The sequence below is a fragment of the Artemia franciscana genome, chromosome 9 (assembly GCF_032884065.1).
Source record: "Artemia franciscana chromosome 9, ASM3288406v1, whole genome shotgun sequence".
In the NCBI taxonomy this organism is placed as follows: Eukaryota; Metazoa; Arthropoda; class Branchiopoda; order Anostraca; family Artemiidae; genus Artemia; species Artemia franciscana.
Window position 1 is genome coordinate 17,306,637 of NC_088871.1, and position 26,616 is coordinate 17,333,252.

Below are 26,616 nucleotides of genomic sequence, written 5' to 3' on the forward strand. Positions count from 1 at the left end.
GGAATTTTTTAAATGGTTTCTGCTTGGAAGTATTTATTTTTACTAGCACGCTGTTGAGTTAAAACTAGGGGATTCAACTCAATTTAGTGAAAGGCAGGATAAAACCTAAGGTTCCAGAATAGGGTAGCTTGTTTTTCAGTGGATTTGATTTCAGTTGGTGATGCTAATCCTGAACAGAATATCCCAAAATAAACATATTTTTTTAACATCATAAATTGGTCATTAAAGGGGCATGGTATGGACCTATTTTGCTTTTGATTTCCCATGAAACAAAGTGTATGCTAAAGGTCAACCTTAGTGAATCTGAGGAATGGAGGAACGAAGCCTTGACAGGAAAAAATCTGATTTGTGCAAGATGCAAACTGTTATTTACATTCTTGACAAACAATGTATAAAATATTCTGATTGGACTAATTCATTAATTCTAGAAAAAAGAACTAAAAACCAAAGACCAAATTCTACCGTCAAAGAATGTTACGTCAGCAAATTTTTTCTGCAAGTGCACCAGCTCATCTCTTGCTCACGAGATTTCTCAATCCTAATCCTCTTGATCTTACACCAGGACCAGACAATTCCCACCTCACTTGGCATTTCAAGTTCAGGTGAAACAGGGGCATTTGTTTAACCCTAAGCTCCCCAGACTTACGGGAGATATTCCATTCTTGTTTTACCACTTGTTAAGGTGGTGTGACAAACACCTTTACAGACAGCTTACTTTGATTACCTCAGTGAGGAAACTAATAGAGAAAAGGTTCTAAAGAGTACATTCTTTTGGAGTTGTGTATAATATATAGTATAATAATAATATTTATTTATAACTCACAAAATACAATGATACAAGTGTGGAGTAAACACAAAAAAACCCTCATAAACATACGATTCTATAGTATAACAAATAAATTAACTCAATTCAAAAAATGCAAAAGAGGGTCAAAAACACCAATTATTTGCTGAGTTCTAAAAACATAGATCTGCATATATTTGTTTCAGTCGCGAGGGCGCAATGTCAAATTTAGAAACGACTCTAAATGACCGAGGCAGACGCAGCAGCTATTTACAGTACTTAAAATATCCTGAGCGTATTTTCTTTGTATCCTTCTGGCGAAGGAGGAAGGCAAAACCAGAAAGAAAAAACAGCAGGGGCACAAAAACTAGAATAAAAACGCCTAAGTCCTTTTCCGTTATACCGACCTGGATTGGGTGAAATTTGTCCATGACCAACCCGCATACTTCTCAGCACGCTGGACGTAATACTGGAGCGAGTAGACGAAAATGACTTGGAAAAAGATAGACCTAACCATTTAATACTTGCTAAACATGGTATAGTTGAACAATTCGAGCAAAGAGGCGATGCTGCTGAAGGACTCCCAAAACACAAAAACTCACATTTGGCAGCATTAATTGAAAGGCCTACGGCGGACAATGTGGCTGAAAACAGGTCAAAGTTGGCAATTAGACTTTGTTTTGTCCGGCTAAGAAGCAGAACATCAACAGAATAATGCCTGAACTATCATTGTAAAAAAACTGAGGGTTGAAGACGTCGGAGACACGAAGCTAAAACACACTTAAATATGCTCGGAGATAACACAACACCTTTCCTGACGCCTTTTTAAACAAGAATATGCTCCCCTACAGTACCATTCCACTTCATCCTAACTGAAGAATTAGTATTTCATTACCTAAACAACAGAAAGGTTAACGCCAAACGCTGCTAGAGAATACAAAGCATTTGAATGAAGTACATAGTCAAAAGCATTAGATATATCAACAGTCAAAGTATAGAGGGGAGTTTTTTGAGAAACAGCTTGTTTCATTAGCCGACCCACAATATGGCGAGCTTGAACGCAGTCCGTACCTTTTGTAAAACCAAGCTGGAAGGGCGTAGAATCGTACTTGGAGTTAATGGCCGCTAGCAGCACATATTCAAATAGCTTAATAACAAAACAAGACACACAGATAGGACTGTAATTAGAGCAAGCACTGGAGTCCTTACCTCTTTTAACAATGGAAGATATACAACCGGACAAATAACTATTTGGCACAATGGACTGTGCCAAGCACATCTAAAACAATAACTGCAAATGCTCCAGTAGTTCAGGACAATCATAGCAAGAAAACTTGAAGGAAAGAGCATCATTGTCGAGAGACTCCTACTTATACACTTGCTTAAGAGCATAGATGGTATAGCACCAGAGGATAGCACCAGATACCACCGATAGCACTTGAGAATGGTTGATGCGAATTGGGAGGACTGAGTTGACAAGTTTTTTTTTAAATGATTTTTGAGATTTAATATTCATTAATTAAATGATTAAACGAAAGCAAAATATTTTTATAATGGGAAACGAAATCACATAGCCGAAGAGAGGAATTAATTGGAGGTGAACACTTAACACTATTTATAACGATCCCATGATTTCTTGTCGCAGGGATCATCCAAGGCATTCAGTCTCGCTCTACGCATGAAATACTTGTACTCTCGTTTGGTATTCTGCTTTATTTGATGTACTGAACCGGAAGGAGGACGATCACAGGCTATCCACATGCGGAGCCAAAACTTAGATTTTTGTTTAGCCATCTTCACTTTAGGATCAGCCCTCCACAATGGATTCCGAGTACCCGTTCGCTCGCACTCAGAGGGAACACCTTTTTTTAGCGGCAGACTTGAGACAGAACACTATTTGCTGACAATACGAGTTGATATCTATCCGAGTTGAAGTTGTATATACAGATTTTTGCAATAAGCAGAATGGTACCTTAATAGATAATAATAACTGGGACAATGTCAATACATAAAGGGAACATTGGCATTTCCCCAATTTATCTTTGAGAACCACTTGGGAGAGTTTTGGCGCACAGATCTTGCCATAGAGCAGTACAGTTGGCATGTGATTAATAAATGATCGTCGTCAATTTTAGAGTCGTCCGCATGAACGGTTGATGGAAGTAGAGTTAAATCTGATACAATTACATGATCAAGATTGGAAGTAAGACCACCATGATTGTGAATATAAGTAAATAGAAGATCTTTTTCAGCCTGATGGAATCCTCCGGACAGTGAATCGAGAAAAATTTCAGATTGGTCAGAATTAGATAATAAGTCAGTATTCATGTCGACGGCGAGAACCTATTTGGTATTTTGTTTTGAAAGGTTGCTAAGTAATGTTCGTAGGCGATTGCCGTATTTTATCGCTAAGATGTCAGCATCACTTTGTAATAATATCGGCTGAGTGTTATTTCTGAAATAGATGGCCAGAGCTCCTAATGATCTACCACGGGTTTTCTGGGTCGCTCTTAAGAAAGTATAATGGGTCCGAAAACCCTTTAGGCTATCAATATTCACTTTAGAGAGAAAGCCCTTCTGTAAAAACACAATATCATTGTCAAGCAGCTTATTAATTAGTAGATCCTTGTCTTTCGTACCATTAATATAAAGGGACACGAAGCTAAACTGAATTTGAGCATTTATTTATTAGCGTTGTAGAGAGCCGATCAGAAGGCTTTGCAAGCGTTTTTCTTGGAACTCACATGAGGGTCAGAACATCTGGAAAGACTGGGACGTGCCAGTGAGCAGGGACAAGCTCTAATCCGGTGATCAGTACTTTGCGACGTAAGCATCGACGCGGAATCGATTGTAAGGGCTTAGCGCAGAAAATTTCGTATCCAATGCAGATTCCCGACCCCAGGACCGCGTTCAGAGCGGCGTTTCTCTGATTGGACTGCTCCAGCTGTTTTTTTTATTTCTTAAGTTAGATTTGGGGTCAATAAAACCTTGTGTTTAAATTTAGTTAAGTACTAAAGGCACTTCAGACACTCGTCCTAGGCCAGGGATGTTTCGAAAAGGATGTAAAACTGCGCAATATGTTTTAATTTTGGGCCTGAAAACTAATTTCAAGGTTTTGGAGCTCTCCTCTTTGAACACCTTCTTACCCTCTTTTAAATTTTGTTTATGTACATTAATAATTTGAAAGATTTTTTCTTTGTTTCAGACATTCCTATGTCTCCGGCGTTTTCATCTTCAGATTTAGCAAAGGATCTTTTTGTTTTGCATTGGATGAATAACAAGGAGATGCATTTTACCATGAGAATTGAACAACTTTTAGAGGTTAGTTTTTTTTCTCAATCTGGATTTGTGTTTGTTATTATTTTCGGCGTAACACCTTAAATTAGGTATCATTTTCTCAGACTACACTGGTTCAAATGGGGACAAATTCATTTATTTAGACAGCGAAAACAGGTACAAAAGTCTATAAATTATAAAGTCTATAATTTTCGCTGCGTAAAATAAATGGATTTGTCCCCATTTGTCACTTACTTGTTCTTCTTATTATTAAATTTTAAATTTGTTGATCTACTTAGATTTGATTAATAGCCTTATCTATTAATTTAGCTGTATTTTGGTGGGTGAGCGGTATGGGGCTAATTTTTCTGTAAGTATAGGAACACACTGACGTTATGTCCAACAATGAAAGACTGTGCCAAATAAGCATTTTTAAGACTAATTTATTTTGCACCCTTCTGGGGTTTTTCCTCCCTCTTGTTTTCTTTTGAATAGATAACAAGCTTGATCTTAAGAATAAATAACTTTCTACTACGAAGATAATGTTTAAAATATCTAAAGCCAAACTGGTCTACCGTGGCGGAACCACAATCTGGAAAAACAAAGAATCAATGACCAGTTGGAGGAAAGGCAGAATGATCAACCGATTATTTTGGTTTTATACTACAAGGCCTCGCTAGTGCTCAGCAATAGAGAATCTAAACTAAAACACAAAAAAAAAGAAAAAAAATGAAGATACTTCTCAAAACAGGAAAATACTTCTATAAAAATACAGATAAAATAGTGCTACAAGGTTGTATTGCAACACATATGGTACTTTCGTGGTTTTATTCATGGAGTAGCTATTGTATATAGAGCTTTGATTTTTTATTTTTTTTTTAATTTAGATTTCTTCCTTTTTTATTTTTTTTTTGTGTTTAGGTTCTGTCTCTCTCAGTAATGAGAACGTCCCGTTGTATCTTGTATACAGATCAAACATTTGTTTGATTGTTTTTCTTTTCTTGCTAGTGGCAATAGACCCCTTGTTTTTTAAGATTTTCTTCTTTGGTTTTGCAGTTAATTTTGGCCAATTCATGTCCGCGATAGATTAAGCCGATTAAGCCGCCGGTTTTGGTTTAATGTAACTGACAACCATGCTTCATATTTTATGTATGCGTTTTCCCCAAATCGGCCGGAGCTTTAGTGCTTTGGGAATTGTAGTCTATGGTTTGTAAATTGTGTATGTATTTCGCCTCTTCTATTAAAACTGCTTATACCTTCCCTCCAAAGAAAAAAAAACGTTTTGGCAGTAAAGCTATGGGGAATGTTCTTGCCAGTCATTTTGATGAGAAACTTGAGCTCCTAGCTAATTATGGGCTAATTAATTAGCTCCGGCTAATTAAACTTAATTTCAACGGCGGTGTAAAGTTTGACTAAACCGATTATGCCTCTGTGGTGCTGATTCACTTCAAAGCCTCTTATTCAAATTAAGCCTACACTGTAATCACTTGTGATTTGAACATAGAATAATTTTTTGTTTACGTGTATTTAATTAACAATATTGTGGATATTTGAATTAAAATAGTTGAAATTCTACTTTTTTTTAACCTTAAATGGATTCTAGACGAGATTAGTACGCCTAATGGGTCGGGTTGGATAGGTTCGCCTGTTTCTTCACCATTATTGATCAGGTACTGAAAAATATTTTGAGCAATATTTTACGCTTTACATTGAAGGAATCCATTTTTCATTAAACGAAATGTATTTTCAAGTTCTTTGCTTAAAATTGCCATGCCAAAACGGAAGAGCTGTCGGGCTTATCCCAGTTATATGATGGTTAGCGAATCTAATGTTTCAGGTGTTTCGATGAAGACTCATTTGTCCAGGGGTTTACATTACATAGCACCAAATCGTGGGTTTTATTTCGGTATAAAATAAGCAAAATAAAGGTAGGTCGTCTTTCAAATGGAGTCGTGATATTGGAGATTTTTATTCCAACCATGACCAGTCTCCTCTATTCATTATGAAGAAAAATATGATTACAATTTTGAACAGTGGCTAAGGATCCACAAATAGAGCCCTTCTCACTTTCCAACTCATTTGCCAAAAGTTTCAGACGCACATTCTTGATTTTTAGCCTGATGAAGTCTATGTTTCGTCGCATTAACTTTGTTTTATATAATCGGTAAGTATCCTTAACTCGTCGTTGATCGCTAATCTGAAAAAGTCAGATTACGTCGCACTATGGGCAAACGAAGCGAGCATTTCTGCGGAATACTTTTACAACCAGTCAGTAGTTTTTTGGATGCTAACAAGAGTGTATCTTATGCTAAGGTTTGACTCTTTCTCTTTACTCTACTTTTTAAAATAGTAAAAAACTTTAGCGTAAAGAGCGGGGCGTTGAGGAGGAAAAGCCCTTTTCATATACGAAGTAATTTCTGTTCGTTTTAAGTTTTAATGTCGCTCCTTACTTTTTGTTAGAAAACTTGTTTTTTTTTTAAATTTAATTTCTGAACGTTTTTGAATTAATGCATGTTTTGATCTTGGCTCTCCGCACATAAGTAATTAAAACGAAATTTGCATATATTTTTTTTGGCTAAATGGCTTTCTGATAGTTTTAATAGGAAGATTTTGAGAAAAAAAGGAGCCAAGGAGTAGGCCTAGTTGCCCTCCAATTTTTTGATTGCTTAAAAAGGCAGCTAAAACTTTTAATTTCTTATGAATGTTTTCATTTGTAAAAAATATACGTAACTTACGAATTAACTTACTTTACGAACTCCCATATTCGTATGTTTTTATTGCGTATATGAGAGGGTTCAACCCCTCGTCAATACCTCGCTCTTTACACTAAAGCTTAAATTTTTTCCCAATTCCTTAAGAATGACCCCTAAATCACAAAGGCCGTAGAATAAATAGTTGAAATTACTAAAAATACTTTAGCGCATAGACCGTGGTATTACGAAGAGGTAAACGCCTCATATGCGTAATAATTTCTGTCTGTTTTAAGTTTAGATGATGCTCCTTACTTTCAGTTGAAAAAAATTTTCATATTTATTTTTTCATTGTCTTTTTAAATAATGCTAGAAAATCCTACGCCCCCTTCATTGAAACTCTCTTCCCCCATGACAAATCCCTCCATGGAAAGATCCTCTCACGTAACCCCCCATCAATTCCCCCCCCCCGAACACAAAAAAAATCCCCCTGAAAACGTCTGTACACTTCCCAATAGCCATTACTATATGTAAACGTAGGTCAAAGTTTGTAACTTGCAGCCCCTCCCACGGGGACTCTGGGGGAGTAAGTCGTCCCCAAAGACATAGCTATTAGGTTTTTCGACTATGGTGAATAAAATGGCTATCTCATATTTTCCATCTGGTGACTTTGGGGAAAAATGAGCGTTGGAGGGGGCCTAGGTGCCCTTCAATTTTTTGGTCACTTAAAAAGGGCACTAAAACTTTTGATTTCCGCTAGAATGAGCCCTTTCGCGACATTATAGGACCACTGAGTCGATACGATCACCCTTGGAAAAAAAACAAAAACAAATAAACACGCTTTCTTCACTGTCTTCTGTCTTCTGTCGAAACACTGTCTTCTGGCAAAAAAAAAAGGCGAAATTCCACATTTTTGTATATAGGAGCTTGAAACTTCTACAATAGGGTACTCTGATACGCTGAATCTGATGGTGTGATTTTCGTTAAGATTGTAAGACTTTTAGGGGTTTTCCCCCCTATGTTCTAAAATGAGGCAAATTTTCTCAGGCTTGTAACTTTTGATGGGTAAGCCTAATCTTTATGAAACCTGTATATTGAAAATCAGCATTAAAATGCGATTTTTTTTAATGTAACTATTGGTATCAAAATTCCATTTTTTAGAGTTTCGTTTCCTATTGAGCCGGGTCGCTCCTTACTACAGTTCGTTACCATGAACTGTTTGATTACGAGTTCTATACATAGTTTTGTAACTATACCATGTTTTGTCTTATGGTAGGAAGGTCGGGTTGAAACTTTCAGAAAAGGTTTTTTTTTTGGGGGGGGGTAAGGGGACTTATATTTTTATATTTATAGAAGGGTACAGCGTTTCTATTAAATCCGGTCACCACAAAAGAGCAAACGCTGCGATTCTTCTCTTTTTATGCGTGTCGTCCGATAAGCTCTTTGACTTGTAAACGATCAAGTCGATGAAATTCAATCCATGGATGAAATTCCATCAAGTCCATGGATTATGAGAAGTTAATTCCCATGGCGATTCTGAATTGGAATACCGTAAATTTTGTTACTAGATCTAAATGCTTAGATCTTGAATGACTAATCGAAGCATTTGTAAATCTGTTTAATTACAAAACTGATTTTGAATGTCAGGTATTATATAGATGATGTTATATTTATAACTGAAATTACCTTAATTCTACTTTTCAACAATTACTCTGTGAGACGAATCAGCTCGGTTATACAGAACCCAGAGTTCGGAATCAACTGCAGAACACATTGCATGGTTTGGAACTTGATTCCGGTGGTTATTCGAAAGTGTCAAGAAGAAGAAGAAGAAGCGATGAAGTATGTTTTTATCTGTTAGCATTTTTCAATTTTAGGAATTTGCCAATGAATTAGATGTTGATGTAGAAAATGAAATGAATACTCAACAAACAAGTACACCCCAATCAGAGCTGGGACTAACAAAGAGATCAATGAGAGCTACCACTGGAGACTTGACAAAGTTTATGAAGCCTTCGCCTAAACCTGACGACTTATTTAATGAAATCGGCCTTGAAGCCTCCACACCCTCTGGTTTAAGGTAAGCTCCATTCAATGTATTAGGAAAGTATAGAGTCGCTTTTCCTGTTTATTTTATTTGAAATGAAATACTTAACTTCAAGGCTTAACTTTGAGACAAGAAGAGGCTGAACTTTGTGACATCTTTATTAATTAATTAAAATTGGTATGTGATCAGAGAATACAGAATAATATGCCTTATAGTTAATATTTTAATAATAATTGCTTACTGCAAAATGTGCTTTTTTAAATGATTCTTATGGATTGAAAATATAATATTTTCAAATCGAGGAGAAGTTATTAAAAGGTGGACGTCAAGATCCTTTGTGATGTTGTGCGTTGTTAGTAAGGTAGGCTAGTACGCTGTTGGTTCAAGTAAATCGGTGGTTACCAACCTTTTTGTACCGGCACCGCCTAAAAACCAAAAATTTGTGTGCCCCCCTTAAAAAAACAAATTGTTGCGTCCCGTTAATTTATTTAAAAATCAAATTTAATAAATGCTCAACTGATATTATAATTTATTTAATGGGCTACAAAAAATATACAATATTGTGTATGAATATAATATATTTGTTATAAGAAGTATAATAACAAAACAAAAAAAGAATATATAATTAATACTACTACAACATACATATTTAATGCGACGGTTGAGCTTGTTTTTCAGCACAAATTTTCTCAAACAGTGGTATCATTGAAAAAATTGCGGTTCTCAGTTCCTTTTCAATCATTAAGCGAGATCGATACTTTGTTTTTACAACAGCTACTGTAGAAAAAACAGTTTCACATAGGTAAAAGGCCAAAATCATCATTGTATTTTTCAATCACAAATGGGTTTCTAATCCATTCATATTTGGACATGTCAAGATCTTTAAAGTACAACAAGAATTGCTTCCATAGACTGGTCAAATGATTATTATTAAGAACTTTACTTTCTTCTATTTTATCAGCAAGACTGGTAATTTTAAAAGTGGGAAACATGTCAAAGTTATTATTTTTCAAACCTATTATTCACAGTTTCAATTTGTTCATAAATGTAGTAATCTTGTCTTTCTGCGTAAAAGCATTAATTTGAGCCCCTTGCATTGATTTATTTAAAATACTGAGTCTTTGAAAAATATCAACCAAATACGCAAGTTTTACAAGGAATTTCGTGTCATAAAACAAGTGTGCTCTATCTCTATTACTGTTACTAGGAAATATGGCAATCTCTTCTTTTAGCTCAAACACCCTTTGAAGTACTTTGGCATGAGAAAGCCAACGTGCCTCACAACAGTATAGAAGTAATCTATATTCTGAACCCATGTCATCACACAATTTTGTGCAAAACTTTCCTCTTAATGGGCTATTTTTGATAAAATTTGTAACTCATGTAATAACTTCAAATACTGTTAGTAGGTTTTTACCCATATCTCTTAAAACAAGCGATTGTCTGTTAATCATGCAATGCGCCCAAACTGCACGAGGAGCCACCTTTTGAACTAGTGCCTGTAGACCAGCATTTTTTCCCGCCATAGATGGAGCTTCATCTGTGCATAGTCCAACACAGTTCTCCCATAAAATGCCATTTACATTAGAAAAATTGTCAATGATTTTAAAAACTTCCCTTGCTGTAATATTGCATTCAATAGGTTTACAGAATAACATATCTTCTCTAACATCAGTTTCCACAACATATCTTACATATGTTATCAAGTGTGCATCCTTGAGAACATTGGTAGCCTCATCTACTTGCAACGCGAAAGAAGATAGTTTTACTTTTTCTATTAATTGATCGTAAAGATCTTCGGATATATCGGATATTCGTTTTTCCACCGTATTATCTGCAAATGGAATGATTTTAAGTTGATCAGCATATGATTCACCGAACATCGTTTCTATCATGTCAATAGCTGCAGCTACCACCAAAGTTTCTCCTATTGAATGCGGTTTTCTCCATTTAGCAATTCTATAAGAAACTTTATATGACGCAAGCAATGCTTTTTGTGTTACAAACATGGGGTTTGAAAACATTTCTTGTTGTTTATTTAAATTATCTAATTTTCTTTGGAAAAATTATCTTGTCTTACAAACGTGATCTTTATGTACTTTTCAAGATGTCGTTTTAATTTATTTGGTTTCATGCTGTCTGAGGCCAAAGTATTCATACACAGCAAACACAATGGTCGTTCTTGACCATTAATAACCTTATATGTAAATCCTAATGATAAGTAAATTGGATCATATTTTCTATATTTAGGTTTACTATTTTGCATATTTTCATCATCTTTTCTTTGGCCCTCTTATTCTGCTTCATTTAATTTTCTTTTCATGCCAGTTACGTGTTTATCCATCTGAAAGGGAAATTATTTTAAATCAGTGACTTTATATTAATTTAAAATACAATACGATTATATCAATATTTTATTTTTTAATTAAATATCAGTCTTAATTGGGATAATTTTTAAATGTAGAATCAAAACTAATTTTTTGTCAAAATTAATTACTAGAATATAAACCACATAAAAATAACTTGCGCTCTTCTTACATAAACGGGAATTTTCCAATAACAATATTCACATTACTCGATTAAAACGGTTACTGGTAAATTGATGAGAAAGTAAAAAAGCGTTAGTAGTGAAAAAATAGTATAGTAACATCGGCCAGGATGTTATTTTATTACTTCGGAAGTTTATAACCCTGGCACTTCGCGCTCGTGCCGTAAAACTACCTCAACATTAAATCAACGTTTCCTGGTTAATAAGGTACTATCATAACAGTTATGAAATTTACCTCAATGTTAATTAATTAGAAGTTACCGAAGCGAAGTGTTTCATTCTATATATCAACGTGGTTATCGCAAGCACTACTAACGAACTAATTCTGTTCATAGAAAACAGAAACAATCAGATGCTTCTGTTTACTGACCTTTGGCGCGACTAAGCACGAGAATACCCAGGATGTTGTGAGTGCTTATCTTTTGATTCCACGCCCCACCGGTGCTTTGCTCCAAAGGTGAAAGCGAGATATTTCGTTCCAAGAAGAGTATGGATGGGATGTTTTTGAATTAGTACCCGAAAAATATGCGGCGAGGATTGTGGATTACGCATACTGCGGATTCATTTTTTTGACACCAATTCGATTTTTTTGGTTTGTATTCGAAAATGATATTTTATAAACAGCTCCATGCCCCCCTTGCAACAGTCTTGCCCCCCCCTGGGGGCGCGCCTGCAGGTTGGAAACCACTGAAGTAAATAGTCAAGTTTTTCTGCAGACATACGGTTAATTGTCTCTCGTGATTAGTTGTTTGACTAGAATTTGTAAGAAAAAGTATTCTTTTGAAAACGGAAATTTTCCATAGAAATATATTCTTAATAAACACAAAACTCCAAATTCGTAAGAACACGCAAACAATTCCTATTATCTTCACTTCACTTACCTGGGTAGAATTAAAGTTAAGACGGTGGATTAATTGAAGATATTTAAAGTAGAATAGACAAAAGCCTGGGCATTTTTCACAGTTGGAAGAATGGGAAAATAGGAATGGGAAAATAGGTCGGCGAACCAAGATTAGATTATTGGAAGCTACACTGATGACAGTGCTCGATTATGTTTCTAAAACCTGGACGTTTCTTAAGACAGAGGAGGCTTTGTTTGATGTTTTTCAGAGGAATCGTCTATGAATTCTTTTGGGTACCTGTCTGACTGACCGTGTTTCAAACAGTAAGGCACAGTAAGCTGCGCGAAAAATGTGGTTCTATCCCTCTTTCTAGGGTTATAATGAGAGAAATGTTAAGATCTCTAGGACGTGGATGAAGAATGACAGATTGACGAATATCGTCCTTTTCGGCCAAACATCTAAGACCAGATGAAAAGCAGGTCGCCCTCCAAATGGAGTGGGAGGAGGTCGTAAGGAAGAATGTAAGGGAAATTAAAACTTCTCGGAAAGAGTGTGAAGAGGGAGAATTTATTGGGTTGGAGGACGAGCTTGCGTAACTGTGTTGACCTCAGGCGTCTTGGTAGTGCAGCGAGTTGTTAGTTCTAATAGATATATTACGCGTGGAAAATCCTCTGACCTTTCCATTTCGCTAAAATTTATTATATTATCTCCTATTGGAGTCTGGACTTAAATTAGAAATAGTGAATTATTTTGAGGTCATGGAACGTAAACAAAAAAGATGCGGACCTAATTTTCTTCTTATGGAGTCATTAATATTCAATTCAAATTCAAATTCATTTTATTTAAAAAACATTCGACGGACAGAGCCGATTATTAGTTTTTATTGTCATACACACACAAAAATTCGTCGACAAGTCAAAATTAACATTCACAAAATTAATAATAAATACAATTAACAATAATAATTGTCACATACACACGAAAATAAGTCAACAAATATACACAAAATTATAATAATACAATTAACAACAATAATCCGGATTAAAAAGTCGATCCAGCATTAAACAACTTAACAAACGAGGGCACAAAACTAAGCTCATAACGAGCATGTGACACAGTCACAGGTTGAAGTTTTGGTACAGGCTCTGCAACGGCCCTGAGTGGCCTTACCCGTGCCGGTTGATGTTGGGGAGGAAGGATATTTCGGTGTATAGGGCTGGACAAAATTTTATTACCAAAGGATAGGGCTAGTTTTAAACGACGAGATTGAAGGGTTTGAAGTTGAAACTGATTAAGGAGGGATATGTACGGTATTTTTGGGGCTTTTGAGATTACTAGGAGGGCACGGTATTGCACCCTCTCAACCCGGTCCGACTGTTCCCTAGTCAGCCCGAAATGCCATACAGGGCAACAGTATTCAAGTGTGGAACGTATAAAAGAGAAATAGATGCGTAGGAGGTGTGGTGCAGGGATTCCATGGCGAGCCAACAACTTTAGAGACCTGATGGCCAAATTAGCTTTTTTTAACATGCCATCAACATGTTTATTCCACTTCAGATCTGAAGTGATATGGACGCCGAGCAGTTTAATTTCGGTCACGTGACTGGCGCTGGGAATAGGTGGATTAAAAACTGGCGCAGATTTTAAAAAAGAAAATGTTAAAATTACAGATTTATCAAAGTTGACAGTCATTTTGTCCACCTTTGCCTCTTGACATATATCTTTCATTAATGAACCTGCTCTGCTTGGTAGGTTTTTCCGACAACATTCAATGAGCGACAGATCGTCGACATACTTCCAGCGATCGTCCAGTGTTGTTGCCAAATCATTTATTATAACAAGAAACAAAAGTGGTCCCAAGAGGGTACCTTGGGGAACTCCACAAAAAATGGGCAGTGGGTCGGAGTAGGTGGACTTATATTTTGTCCGTTGACATCTACCAGAAAGAAAACTAGCAATTAAACGTACAAGGAATGAATCTACACCTAGTCCAAGAAGTTTTTTTACAAGAATTTTGTGGCAAATTAAATCAAAAGCTTTTCTTAGATCTATTGCAATAAGATTAATCCAAGAATCTGGTTCATCGAGTTTTTGCAAAATACTGTCAATTATACTTACTAAGTAATGAGATGTAGATGTGTTTGGCATATTTCCAAACTGCCTTGGATCAATTTTGTCCAGAATACGGTCTTTCAGCCATGCTGCAACAAAACTTTCATACACTTTGCTAAAAATGGGTGTCATAGTGATCGGTCGGACACCCGAAAAATCATTGGGCGCATCTTTTTTTGGTATTGGTGTAATGAACCCATTTTTCCAAATTGATGGATACTCACCTGTTTTTGTCACCTGATTAAAAAGGAGTGTTAGGGGGCCACTAAGATAATCTGGAAATGCTTTGATGAGATCAATGGGAATATCTACAGGGGTAATGCTTGTTCTTTTAAGCCTTTTTAATTTGAAAAACACCTGGGACTCTGATATCAAAGGGAAATCAAAAGACTCAGGAGGAGGGGTGGGTATTCCCACGCTCAGCAAAGGCGGGAGGGATTGCACAATGTTACCCAGATGTTTATTAAGGGAGTTGGCTGTTACGACGTCATCTTCATCAATGCCAAAATCGACTCCTTTTTCCACCTTGCCCGTCATCCTTTTGATTCGGTTGTACCACTGGCTTGGTTTGGACTCGAACAGATGATTAACTTTACGTTCTACATATTTGTTCGCGTGTTTTCGAGTGACTTTTCTTAGTTTGTTTTTCAACCTGTTGGCTTGTTGGGTATTACCTTGACGGAAAAGCCATCTCTTTTCCATTACCATTTACCAATTACCAATATCAGCTATTGAAACGACCACTAAACAAGCTTATATTTCAGCTCCTCATCTGCTTCAATAGCAAGCACGCCTTGTCCAACAACACAAACTAAACCAGGATTAGATGCTTTTGACAGGAAAGTTGAGGAATTGCTTCAGGAATGGCATAAGGGAGTGGATTTACTATTTGCAGTGCATCCGGAGGATGGGAGTCTTCTTGTTTGGTAATATACTTGCTATTGCATTAAAATCCTTTGAAGTTGACCAATTTTTGTAAAGAAAATGAACAATGTGCGTACCATTTTTTTTATTTAAATAAAAGTTTAAAAAATAAATATTAAACTTAACGCTACACTGTCGCACTTGGAAGTTTATAAAACTTAAACGAATTCTAGCAAATTAAGATATCACAAACAACAAACATCCAGTAGTCAGATACAAAAATATCTTAATGGGATATCATATTGCAAAATAAAATAATTCCAGTAGATAACCTGTTTTTCATTTAAAGGCAAAAAATAAAGAAAGTATCTTAATAAATTATTTTGCGAAAGCATAACTACTGGAACAGCATCTTTATAAAGAAGTTTGTATGTATAGGAGAGGAAAAAGAAAGACAAGATGAAATTTGGTACTATGATACCTATTGTTTTGGCTCTCTACACCTATGTTTATTTGTTATAATAAACTGTGTCTAAGAAATAGTTGATTTTAGTTTGTGTCTTATCTGATTATTCAAAAAAAAAAAAAAAAAAAAAAAAAAAAAAAAAAAAAAAAAATATAGAATATCAATTTACTTGGAATAAAAAATTTACAGCAACATGATAAAAATATTTACCTTTGTCAGAATCGTATTTTCCTCACCGAAATTTGATCTTCATCCATTTAACGTGTAACGTACGTTGCGATAAAATTTTTTATTTGTCCATAAATGTTTTCACTCGTAATGCAGTAGAGTGGAATAATATCTTCATTATTTAAATTTACGTTTGTGAAGGGGGGGGGGTCGATAGTGCTTATGTGATACCTCTGCTTTTGGATCCAATCGGTGTCAAAGAAATATTTTATTTTCTTTCTTATCTGATCATTTATATAAAAACATCAATTTACATTGGAAGAAAAACATTTCGCATTATTTCAAAGAGCTCGATGAATGTATATTAGTATTTTTACTGTTAAAGAACCCATAAACTAAGAAACAGGTAAACTGTACGATATCTTTTTGATATTGTTTTCATTGTAGTTCATGTTGTTTCATTGGATCTTAACGTTAGTCACCCTATTTTGGAAAGTCTCTTATTACCTTCTTTGTAATTTTAAGACCACGTTTGATATTTTTAGCTTCAGTTTATCATTGAATTTTGATATTAAACTGATGTCGCTTATTTTTTGTACTCGGCTAATTAACTGGAGAGTAATAGTAGTATGTTTTGTTTTTATTTTAATTACCATTACCATTGATTGTATTTGAATAAAAAAGCTATTAGGTGGACAGAAACCCCATAGATGCTTGAAAAGTTACTATTATCCCGCTTCATGTTTGATAGTTGTATCTACGTTTAAAATATAACAACATAACTCTAAAGTATAAACCTACGTCTAAACAATAGACCTAGGTTAACTTAAATGCTCTGAAGGTCATTCATACCCTGCGATTTATGTATTATGTAGTTATGTATTATGTAGTTATGTATTTTTAAAGGAAAAAAAGAAGTTAATTCGCCATTACCATTGTGACTGTTGAGTAATGATTTATCTAATATTGAGCAATTTGAATACACTGTTTTATTTTTCAGGACAGCTCATTATATTGATGAACAACAGCCTGGGACATTTAGACAAGTTGGAATTTCACTAAGTTCCCGCCTTCCAAATGCTCTCTCCAAAGGAGATGCTGCTACCTTATCTCCATTTATCTGTTTGTATAATGCTTGTCATAAGTTTGATATAAGTCAAGTCGTTGAAAAACTAAAACAGAAGAATTTACCAGTCAAGTTTACAGTGAGAGAAGAAGATGAAGAAGAGTCGGAAAGTGATTCTGATAAGGAAAGTGAGACACCAACTGTGACGAAAATTATCCGTCGAGTATCGATAATTGAAGATGAAACAACAACTAAAGCTGTTTCGGAGGACTATCTGACATCTGAAGATCCGTTTACTCCTGGACCTTCACCAATTATATCTGTGGTCACTAAACACACAAACGGAACTATGAATCTGTGGCATTTAACTTTTGAAGATAATAGTCGATTTTCACAGTTATTAAGCATAAGACATGCCACACGAATATCAGGTCATCGGCATACTGTGAAAACTGTGGCCTCGCATCCTGTGCTTCCATTAATGCTAACTTCATCGCATCATTACCAAGGACCTACTTACATTAAAGCTTTTCAGAGTGAGCTAATCCTTTGGCGTGTTGACACAGTCGGTCCCCTCTGTCGCTCGGGTGGGGTATCTGAACTTGCTAGAATTGATTCGAGTGATCCGATGGCCTTTTCTTACGTTGAATGGATTCCAACTTTGCTACCCGGATTTAATGGAACGACGTCTTCAAGTTCGAGTGCATGTTTTTTAGCCTCTAATGGAAAGGACTTAACGATTTATCAAGCCATTATGGACTCGAAGCCGTTTATTTTAAGACAAGAAGATATTATGACAAAGATGGAAGATAAGACAGTCCAACATGAGCTGACCACTTTTCGTTTGGGACTTATTATTCCCTTGACGACAATTAATGATGCTATTTTAAATACGAATGATATAAAATTTATGCATGTTTTTCAAGAGCAGTTTATCACAGGAGATCGAGAGCGGCTAAAAGAGATGGCGTTGGAAGAGCAAGATACTAGTTTTACTTCCAGTGCATTTAAGGGTAAGTTCCGTTTCCAAATTTTTTTATTTTTTTTTTATAATGCAAATGAATGTCTTTTGATGCTTGCTTAAAGTAAATTTGCACATGCACTAGTAAATTTGGCCTTTCTACTGAGGAGAAAATTCTTTTTAAGGAATTCCTCCTTTCAAGAGTATTTTCTGATGCAAGTAATATTTAATTGGCAGCTCTGAAGTCAATGGAAATTTATGCATCCAGAAGTAGCTGAAAAATTGAATATTTTGTAAAGTCATTGAATGTTTGAAATCTCCCTGGAATCTTGAGCGTTCAATTTTGTTTTCTTTTTGCATAAAAATGAATGTGAAACGTCCGTTAGATTGTAACTTTTCAAGAAAAGCTTCATAGTACCACCTTTGAAGTGGTTCTCTCCTGCACGCCTCCTATCTAGGAGATCCTACTGTCTTTCCATTTACAATTGAAACAAAAATCGATTCCTAACGGTTACTTTTTTTTAAGACTGAAAAATAAAAAATAAACTTTTTAATATGAAGTCAATTATAAAAGTATGAGTATTATTTACGCTGATGCCAGCAATTAGGGGAATAAGGGCTAACCTGGCAAGGTAAAATTGACCATCCCTCTACCCGAAGAATTTATCCATTCGGACCTCCCTGTATTTTCGGTGCTGTATTATGTCTTTTTCCAGCCTTCTACCAATAGTCTTTCGAAAGTAGTTTTGAAATGAAACGAAACTTAGAGAGGGAAAGGTTTCGAAAGTTAGGTTTAACCTGTTTCATTTCTAATTGAGATACTTCTCATACCAGCGCGTAAGCTTATTGATGCATTTTCCAGACCCGTTTCCTTGGGGGGAGGGGTAATAATCAGGGTTTCAGGAGGGAGCCAATTATAGCAAAAAATTATCTGATAATTGGAAGAAAAAGTGTCGTGAATTCAAGATAAATCAAGACTTGGATAAGGCCGAGGCCTTCGAAGTCCCCCTTTCACTCCCGTGTATGTTCCTGCCTCCTTCATCAAATTCTGCCGCTTGAGATTTCCCGCGTGGATTTCTTCTGTATGTCACTGATCACGTATTGCTCCTTGTCTTAGTTTCTCTCAAAATAGGGTTCTTGAAATGTCACTGCTCATCAAACCCTTCGACAAACTGTAAGTAAAGAGTAACTCACACCATAGTACTTCAATAATTAAATTATTGTATTATAGTCAGAGCGCCAGATTCTGTATCTCGTTTATTTCGATTAGTACCCATGCCGGAAGGTACAACAATGTTAAGGGTGGGTCTCATGGTAGTCGACCATGCTGAAAACGAATATCGTAGGGCGCATGTTCGCCGTTGGGGCGTTTCTGAGATATAGGCCAAAACCACCAAATTTGGCCTATAATGGGGTTCGATGATTCTAATTTTTTTTTTACAGATAAGATTAGTCAAATCCAGCGTACTCTTACATCAGTAGAAAGAAGAGACTTGGGGCTACACGAATATGATTTTGTTTGTAAAAAAAAAAAAAAAATTAAAAAAAATAGTACACTTTTTACTGCAGTTTCAAAAAAATCAGATTTTTGTTAAAGAATTTCTAACAGAAAAGCTAAAAACTCGAAATTTTTTCAAGATAAAGTATTTTTTTTTTTATATTAAAAAAGAAAGCCCGTTAAATTCCGAACACATTGAGCTAAGAAAAAAAGTTTAAATTATTGCGTCTGGGGGTCTGCAACTTTTTTTAGCGAGTGTACCCGATAATAGGAATTTTGTTTAGCAGCCTGCTACCTAGCGGGAAGTTGTTTGATACGCTAAGCAGAAGAAATTGATAAGCAGAAGGTGAAAAAGAAAAGTGAGTCAGGTAGGCCAAGATAAAAAAAAAAAAAAAAACTGTTACTTCGGGTTGATTAAACATGTGATTCTGACGCAAATACTGATTTGAAGCAAAATCTGACGCAAAGCACAGGAAGACTTATCCTGTCTGGACCAGCTGGGTAGTGCCATTGAGTTATTCAAGACTTCATTGGCAAACGGTGCTAACGCGCGAACTGCACTTCAGGAGGCAAACGATACCTTAATCACTTTGGCTCCCATAATGAATGCCTTCGACACCTTGCGAAGTGCGTCGCCCACGTTTGCTTTCTGGCGGCAGTTTTTGGAAATACTTGAAATGGCGATGCAATTCGTTCATGCTGAACGAGACTGTGACTGGGAGTCTCATTTGACAGCAACTGCTCGGATGTTGTCACACTTGGCGGCGGCTGACCATCCTCAGTATCAAGATGTCTCATACAGTACCTATCAGACATGCGAAGTTTACCACAAACCTTTCCTGATGTACACAGGAAGTTCATGAAAGGATACTTCGCATTGAAGAGAACGCACACCAGGTTCACGGCCACCTTGTCCGATCAGATACTGAAATGTACAGTGAACAAGGATGCAAAGACGACGGCCGGAATAATAGAAGAACAAATGGATGAGAGACAGACTGAAGCTTGGATTCTTACCTTACTGATTTCCGCTGCCATCAGCAATGGTTTCCTGCAAGTAGTCAACGTATTCACAGACACATTGAAACATCACAAAGACAATCATTCGACGACGACGTGATTACAACTTTCGCGAGAGTTCGAGACATTTTCCCTACATGTGGCAATCCGTTCAGCAGAGTGGACTTCGACCTAGTGAATATTGTGACGTCAGAAGCTGTGGACGATGAGAAGATTGTTTCTGATATCACTTGGGTAGGCACAAAAGGAAAAGAGGTGGTTGAGGACTTTCTGTGCAACAGGAAGGACGATTTGAAAAAGGTTGCACTCCGAACTTTCCCTTCAGAGAGAAAAACTCAGAAAGTGAAGGATGTCCCTAGAACCGATCTCCTGAGCTCTGAAGTAACAGCCTTGAAGAGAATCATTAATGCTCAGTTGAGCTACGGCGAAGAAAAGGAGAAAGCAGTTGCAAAGATCCTCACAAAAGAGATTCTTCCTTTCCCTCTATCCATTTTTGAACATCTTCCGCATCAACCAAGACATCCTCTGGCTGGAAAATGAGGACGGGGAACAAAGCTGTGGTGTTGAACTGGCTAAGAAAAAAAGAAGGACTTGCAGCTTGGCCGGCGACTTTAAAATCCTAAGAAACAACAACAGCTACAGTACACATGATTGATCTAATGTCCAAGATAAGGTCATATCGGCCTGCCAGGTTTGAAACAGTCAAATCCTTCGCGGAAAGATTGCTTCTATCGTTGCTGAATAATCTTCCAGTGGGTATTCCTGAAGTCCACATTGTCGCAGATCGGTACGACGGGCTGTTTGGGAAGCCCATGGACACCGGAGAGTCGATTTCCTTGAAATCAGCGTGCAGACTCCGACGAGGGAAAGAGAAAAACCTCCAGATTTCCGCTCTTAGCACGATTGAAGAATGGGATGCCGTACTTGCAAGCTCAGCGTCTAAAATCCGGATCCTCGAAATTTTGTATGAAACCTGGGAGCAGATGGGTGATCAGCTTCCGAACGCACTCAACCTTGTTCCTCAGATGGGTTCAAGGAGAGATTCAAAGTGTCTCTGGTCAAGCGTGGCTGCAGTCCAACTTTACCAGAACACTGTGACTACGAGGAATGTTTGTCCTCCAGCCACGAAGAGGCTGACCAATGCCTTATCACACATGCCAAGTACGCTAGCCGTTACGCTTGTAGCATCGTTGTGCATGCTAACGACACAGACGTGGCAGTAGCCTGTGTTCATTTTTTTGAAGAGCTTCAAGCTGAAGGACTGAGCGAACTTTTCTTGGAGTTCCCGACGTACATTATCCCAGTACACGAGCTGGCGGATGGAGTCCACTTATCCAAAGAGGAGCAGGTTATGTTACCGTTCGTGCACTGTCTGTCAGGGTGTGACACAACGAACTTTTTCTTCGGAGTCGGGAAAGCTTCTTTCTTAAACATCACGGCGTCTCCAACTTTTGCCTCAAAAATGGTGTCTGTGACGGAGCGGATCAAGGATGCAGAAGGGAAGCTTTCAGTCGACGCGTTTAGAGAAGTTTACGATCTATCGAAATCCCTGGTCATTGAAATGTACGGTAGACGGGCCGGATTCAATTCACTGGCCAGTGTAAGGGCTTACATTTGGTGACAGAAACAAGATGTAAGAAGACTGCCACCTTCTGACGACACCTTCGAGCTATGCATACGAAGAGCCATATCGCTACATGGATAATCTTGTCATCAGTACAGGCTCGGCCGATCATTCCAGGTCCACTCCTCCATGGATGGAAGATTGCTGAAGGGGGAATAGATGCGGTCGTCTCAAGCTGTAAAGAAGCATCAAGCCTGGAAGCTTACTGCAGATGCAAAAGTGGAAGATACAGGAAAGACTGAAGCTGCGAAAAAATGAAAGGATGCTGCAGCTTATGCTCCTGCCGCGGAACGAGGAGAGAATGCAGGGAGTTTGACATTGCTCCATCTGAATTCTCGGAAGAAGAAAATGAGGAATATTTTTGAAAGTTTTATTACCCAATTTTACGGGCAGGCCGAGTAACACAACTCCAGTACGCCGACTGAATCCATCTGTGAAGCAGAATTCTTTCATGTAGTAAATAGCTCAGTCGTATCAGTGGCAAATCAGGTCCCCAAAAAGGTAATTGCAGACGCCGTAGTACACCAGAAAACATATTCGTCCATTCTAAAGAAAACATTTTTTTAGTCAACATTTTTTTAAACCTATTTTATTTTTAAGTAAAAGTTAAACATTTTAAACAGTTAGGAAGTTTGAAGTATTCCCACCCTTTGACGAAAAAAAAAAAAAAATACGTCCCTTTTCACGATACGGCTAGTGATCATTTCACTGACACTACAAAAGAAAATCGCAGACCTTTTAAAAATAAAAATAGTTTATATTTCTTTTTAGCTCAAATTGTACGGAATTGAATGAACTTTCCTTTTGAATATGAAAAAAATGTTTGTTACCTTGAAGACATTTCGAGTTTTTAGCCTTTCTTTGTGATATTTGTCGAATTTTACAGCACTTATTTTGAAACTGCAGTAAATAGAGAAAAAAAGTTTTTTTTTTTAATTTAAAAATCATATTGTTATAGATCTAGATCTCTTCTTTCGATTGGTATAACATTACGCCGGATTTCTGAACCCATAACTCGCAAAAAAAAAAAAAAAAATCCTGAATCGTCACACTTATTTATAGGCTAAATTTGGCGTTTTTGGCCTATATCTCAGAAACGCCCAACGGCGAACATGCGCCCTACGATTTTCGTTTTCAGCATAGGTCGACTACCCTAGGATCCGTCCTCAGCATTTTTGTACCTTTCGGCATGGGTGGGTGCACGATACAGAATTTGGCGCCCTGACTATTAGGAATGCCCAATGTTAAGTGACGACTGCTACAATGCTACTAATAAAAATTGTATTACTATAGATATATTAATGATAACGATAATACTAATACTATTATATTAGTAGGCAATTTTACTTAAAAAAATACTAATTATGATAACTTCTTATTATGATAATTATAGGAACTTTTCTTATATACTAGCCTCTTATTCTACTAGATTCTACAGACAATTATAGATTCTAGATTTTAGAACTATTATTAGATCCTAGGTCTAGCTTTAGAGTCCTGACCTAGATTATAGATTCTAGAACTATTCAACTAGATTCTTGTATGAACTTATTATGATTGATTATGATAATTTCTTAGATGTTTTCCAGAGGAATTATCCACGGATATTTTAAAGTATCTGTCTGGCCGACTGCAATTCAAATAATAAGCTGTATGAAAAATGTGAGTCTGTCCCAATTTCTAGGACTATAATGAGATAAAAGTTGAGATGGCTTGGGCACATTCTATGAATGAAGGATGAGAGATTGCCAAAGGCCGTCCTTTTTGACCAACCATCCGGGGCCAAAAGAAAAACAGGTTGTCCCGAATTGGGTGGGAGGAGGTCACAAGGAAAGAATGAAGAGAAACTAAAACTTCTTAGGAGGATTTAAAAAGGGAGGCTTTAAATAGATTGGGATGAAAAAAGTACCTTGGGCCAATTCTAAGACCAGATGGTGGATCTGGACAGAGATTTCTGCCCAGATATCAAAGGCTTGGGGAAGAAAATTATGTATTCGGTAATTCCCTTTCTTCCTCTAATACTATAAATGAAATTCGGAAAACTTTACGCATAAACCTATATATGAGATGGTATAAAATGTTCTGCCAAGCTGTTAAGGCCTGGACCTTCCAGTTTTTTACTGATCATAATGGTCTTCTTCAAGTTGCAAAAACTTCTCCTAATTATAGACTGACACAAACTGTTGCTGGTCACTGTAAATTAAATTCATTTTTATGTAGAATTAATAAAACTTATTGTTCCATTTGTTATTGTGGCGATGAAGAGACTTTATATCATAAGCCTGTGTGACAATCAAAAATTTTCTGAAGTTCATCTTTGGCTCAAAAATTAACCAAATGTTTGGTATTCATACCTGAATGCCTGTCACTAATGGAATTTAATTGTAATTTTGACCAGAAACTCACTGGGTCACGAACTAGGCCCTATGTTATATCACGATACTAAGAGGGCTGCGCTCGAAGCCTCAGCAAGCATGGGGCCTTGGCAGTAGCGGTTGTAGGCATTTTAATCGAAGGGGGGGTGAGGTATATTACGGGAGCGACAAAATGTAAAAGTAAAGGAATTTAATGTCAAATGTCAGAAAAACTGGGCGATTCTAGGCCCCCCTGCCCAGGCCTAGAAACGCCACTGGACCTAGAGTGGTTGCCCCATTTCACCAACCCTAGTGCTGGCTATGATTGCAATAACTTACTGAACAAGCGTAATTATTTTTCGTCATTGAACGTGATTTGTATATCACAATGAATTTCTTCAAAAAAAGAAAAAAAAGAAAAGAAAAAGAAATCATGCAAACCCGCAGGACCTTTGAAAGTAACCAAAAGTATTGTTAGCTTATACTTATCGATAAGTATTCAAAAAATTTCCTGTCAGTAAAAGGAAAAACTTAAGCTTATTGAGCTCTGAAGCACAAAAAGCAAATAATTAACTGCAATAATTTTGAGTAAGTGTTTTTCAATAATTCCAATTGGGGTTAGTATTGACCTTTAAAAATCTTTTCAGCTTCTCAACTTTGCTCAATCCCAGTTTATAAGGTTTTGAAGATATTCAAATACATTTCCTAAATTTTGAAAAAAAAACAACAACATTGATGTGGCTTAAAATTCTACTCAAATAACAAAAAAATTGTATATTTAGAACCAAAGACATAGAAAAAGAAACGGATAACTGAAATTTAAGATAAAAATATCTTTCTGTCAAAATTCCAATAGGTATAGACTTGTCAAGTCGGCAAATTTCTAAGACTTAGAAATCAGAAAAGGTTTAACATAGAAGCTTGGCAATACCTTCCTAAAGTAAGTTTTGGCGCTGTATTCACAACTAAAAGTTTCATTTTTCTAACCTGACCCTTTTCCAATGTAAAAGTCGGTAAACTAAAATTTTACCCAAACTTAGGTCTGGGGTGGTAAACTTGAGTCTGGAGGATGCAGTTGCCAGTTGGACATTATTGCAACTACTTTTCTGTTTCATTCTAGACAAGCATCGATGGTTCAGTGGTAGAATGCTCGCCTGCCACGCGGGCGGCCCGGGTTCGATTCCCGGTCGATGCATTTTTGTTTACATGAGGTCTAGTTACATTCTTCTCTTCTAGCACCATATAGATGATTTAGATAATTCTTTATGTTTGGGGAAAGATGGATGTACCAGGTTGTCAAAATGACGTATCTGCGGGTGTTAATAGAATTTTTTACGGGGGGGGAGGGAGGGAGCTTAGGTTCTGAAGACATAATTCAGGCTTCAATTAAAGCAAATACTAAATGCATACATAGGTTTTGTAGGTAAGAATCAGAGTCAATTTAGATTTGGTCAAGATTTACTAAAATTAATAGAAATAGATTAAGGTTGATTAAGATTTAAAAACTCAAACTTTTAGATTAAATTTCTGATCAGCCCAAGAACTCCCTCCCCCGTATTATATTTAACCCAGAAAACCACCATTCCCCCAAAAAATTTTGAACCCACAAAAAGCTCTCCCTGTTTGAAATCCCCTCCCTCCGCACAGAAAGCTACTCCGAAAAATGTCTTTCATATTCCCTTTATAGCAAATACTATATTTGAACAGTATGGACAAATACATTGAACAATGTATGGACAAATATTCGAACAATGGACAGTATGTGTAACTTTAAGCTCTTTCCCCAAGGAATATGAAGGGTCGTGTCATTACAAAAAGCATCGAAATGGCCATCTTAAAATTTTGATCAGATGTCTTTGAGGAAAATATTTTGATGTTATCTATTATTATCAAAATTCCGTTTTTCAGAGTTTCGGCTACTATTGGGCCGATTCGCTCCTTATTTATAGTTTGTTACCACAAACTGTTTTATAATGAGATAAGGGTTGGGATGGCTCGGACACGTTTTGCGGAAGAAGAAAGACAGATCGCCAAAGATCGTTCTTTTCGGCCGACCACATCTGGGGCTGAAACGAAAAGCACGTCTTCTTCAAATGAGGTGGAAGATGTCGTAAGAAAGGAAATGTGTGCTTTTTTTATAAACTGTCAAGTGAGGAAGAATTGCCGCTTGAAGCTATTTTAGAGATGATAGCAATTATCTCGATTAATCTGAAAGATAAAAGTTCATTGCAAATGGAAATTTGTGGGAATTTCGAAAAATAGCCTAAAACCCCACAAAATGGTGCCGGATTGAACC

General features: G+C 36.7%; 2 protein-coding genes and 1 non-coding gene across 3 annotated transcripts in view; all 3 read left to right on the forward strand.

Moving 5' to 3' along the window:
• LOC136031074 (uncharacterized) overlaps positions 1-26,616 on the forward strand; it is a 217,251-nt gene that overhangs the window by 63,304 nt on the left and 127,331 nt on the right. The gene's annotated exons all lie outside the window — the stretch shown is intronic.
• The window catches only part of LOC136031532 (dmX-like protein 1), a 158,981-nt gene that overhangs the window by 30,606 nt on the left and 101,759 nt on the right, over positions 1-26,616 (forward strand). Inside the window, 4 exon segments of the mRNA XM_065711202.1 lie at positions 3,990-4,105; positions 8,628-8,830; positions 15,064-15,225; positions 16,798-17,876. Coding sequence (XP_065567274.1) covers positions 3,990-4,105; positions 8,628-8,830; positions 15,064-15,225; positions 16,798-17,876 — 1,560 coding nt within the window.
• Positions 25,445-25,515, forward strand: Trnag-gcc (transfer RNA glycine (anticodon GCC)). The gene has a single exon. It is a non-coding gene; the product is annotated as a tRNA-Gly (tRNA).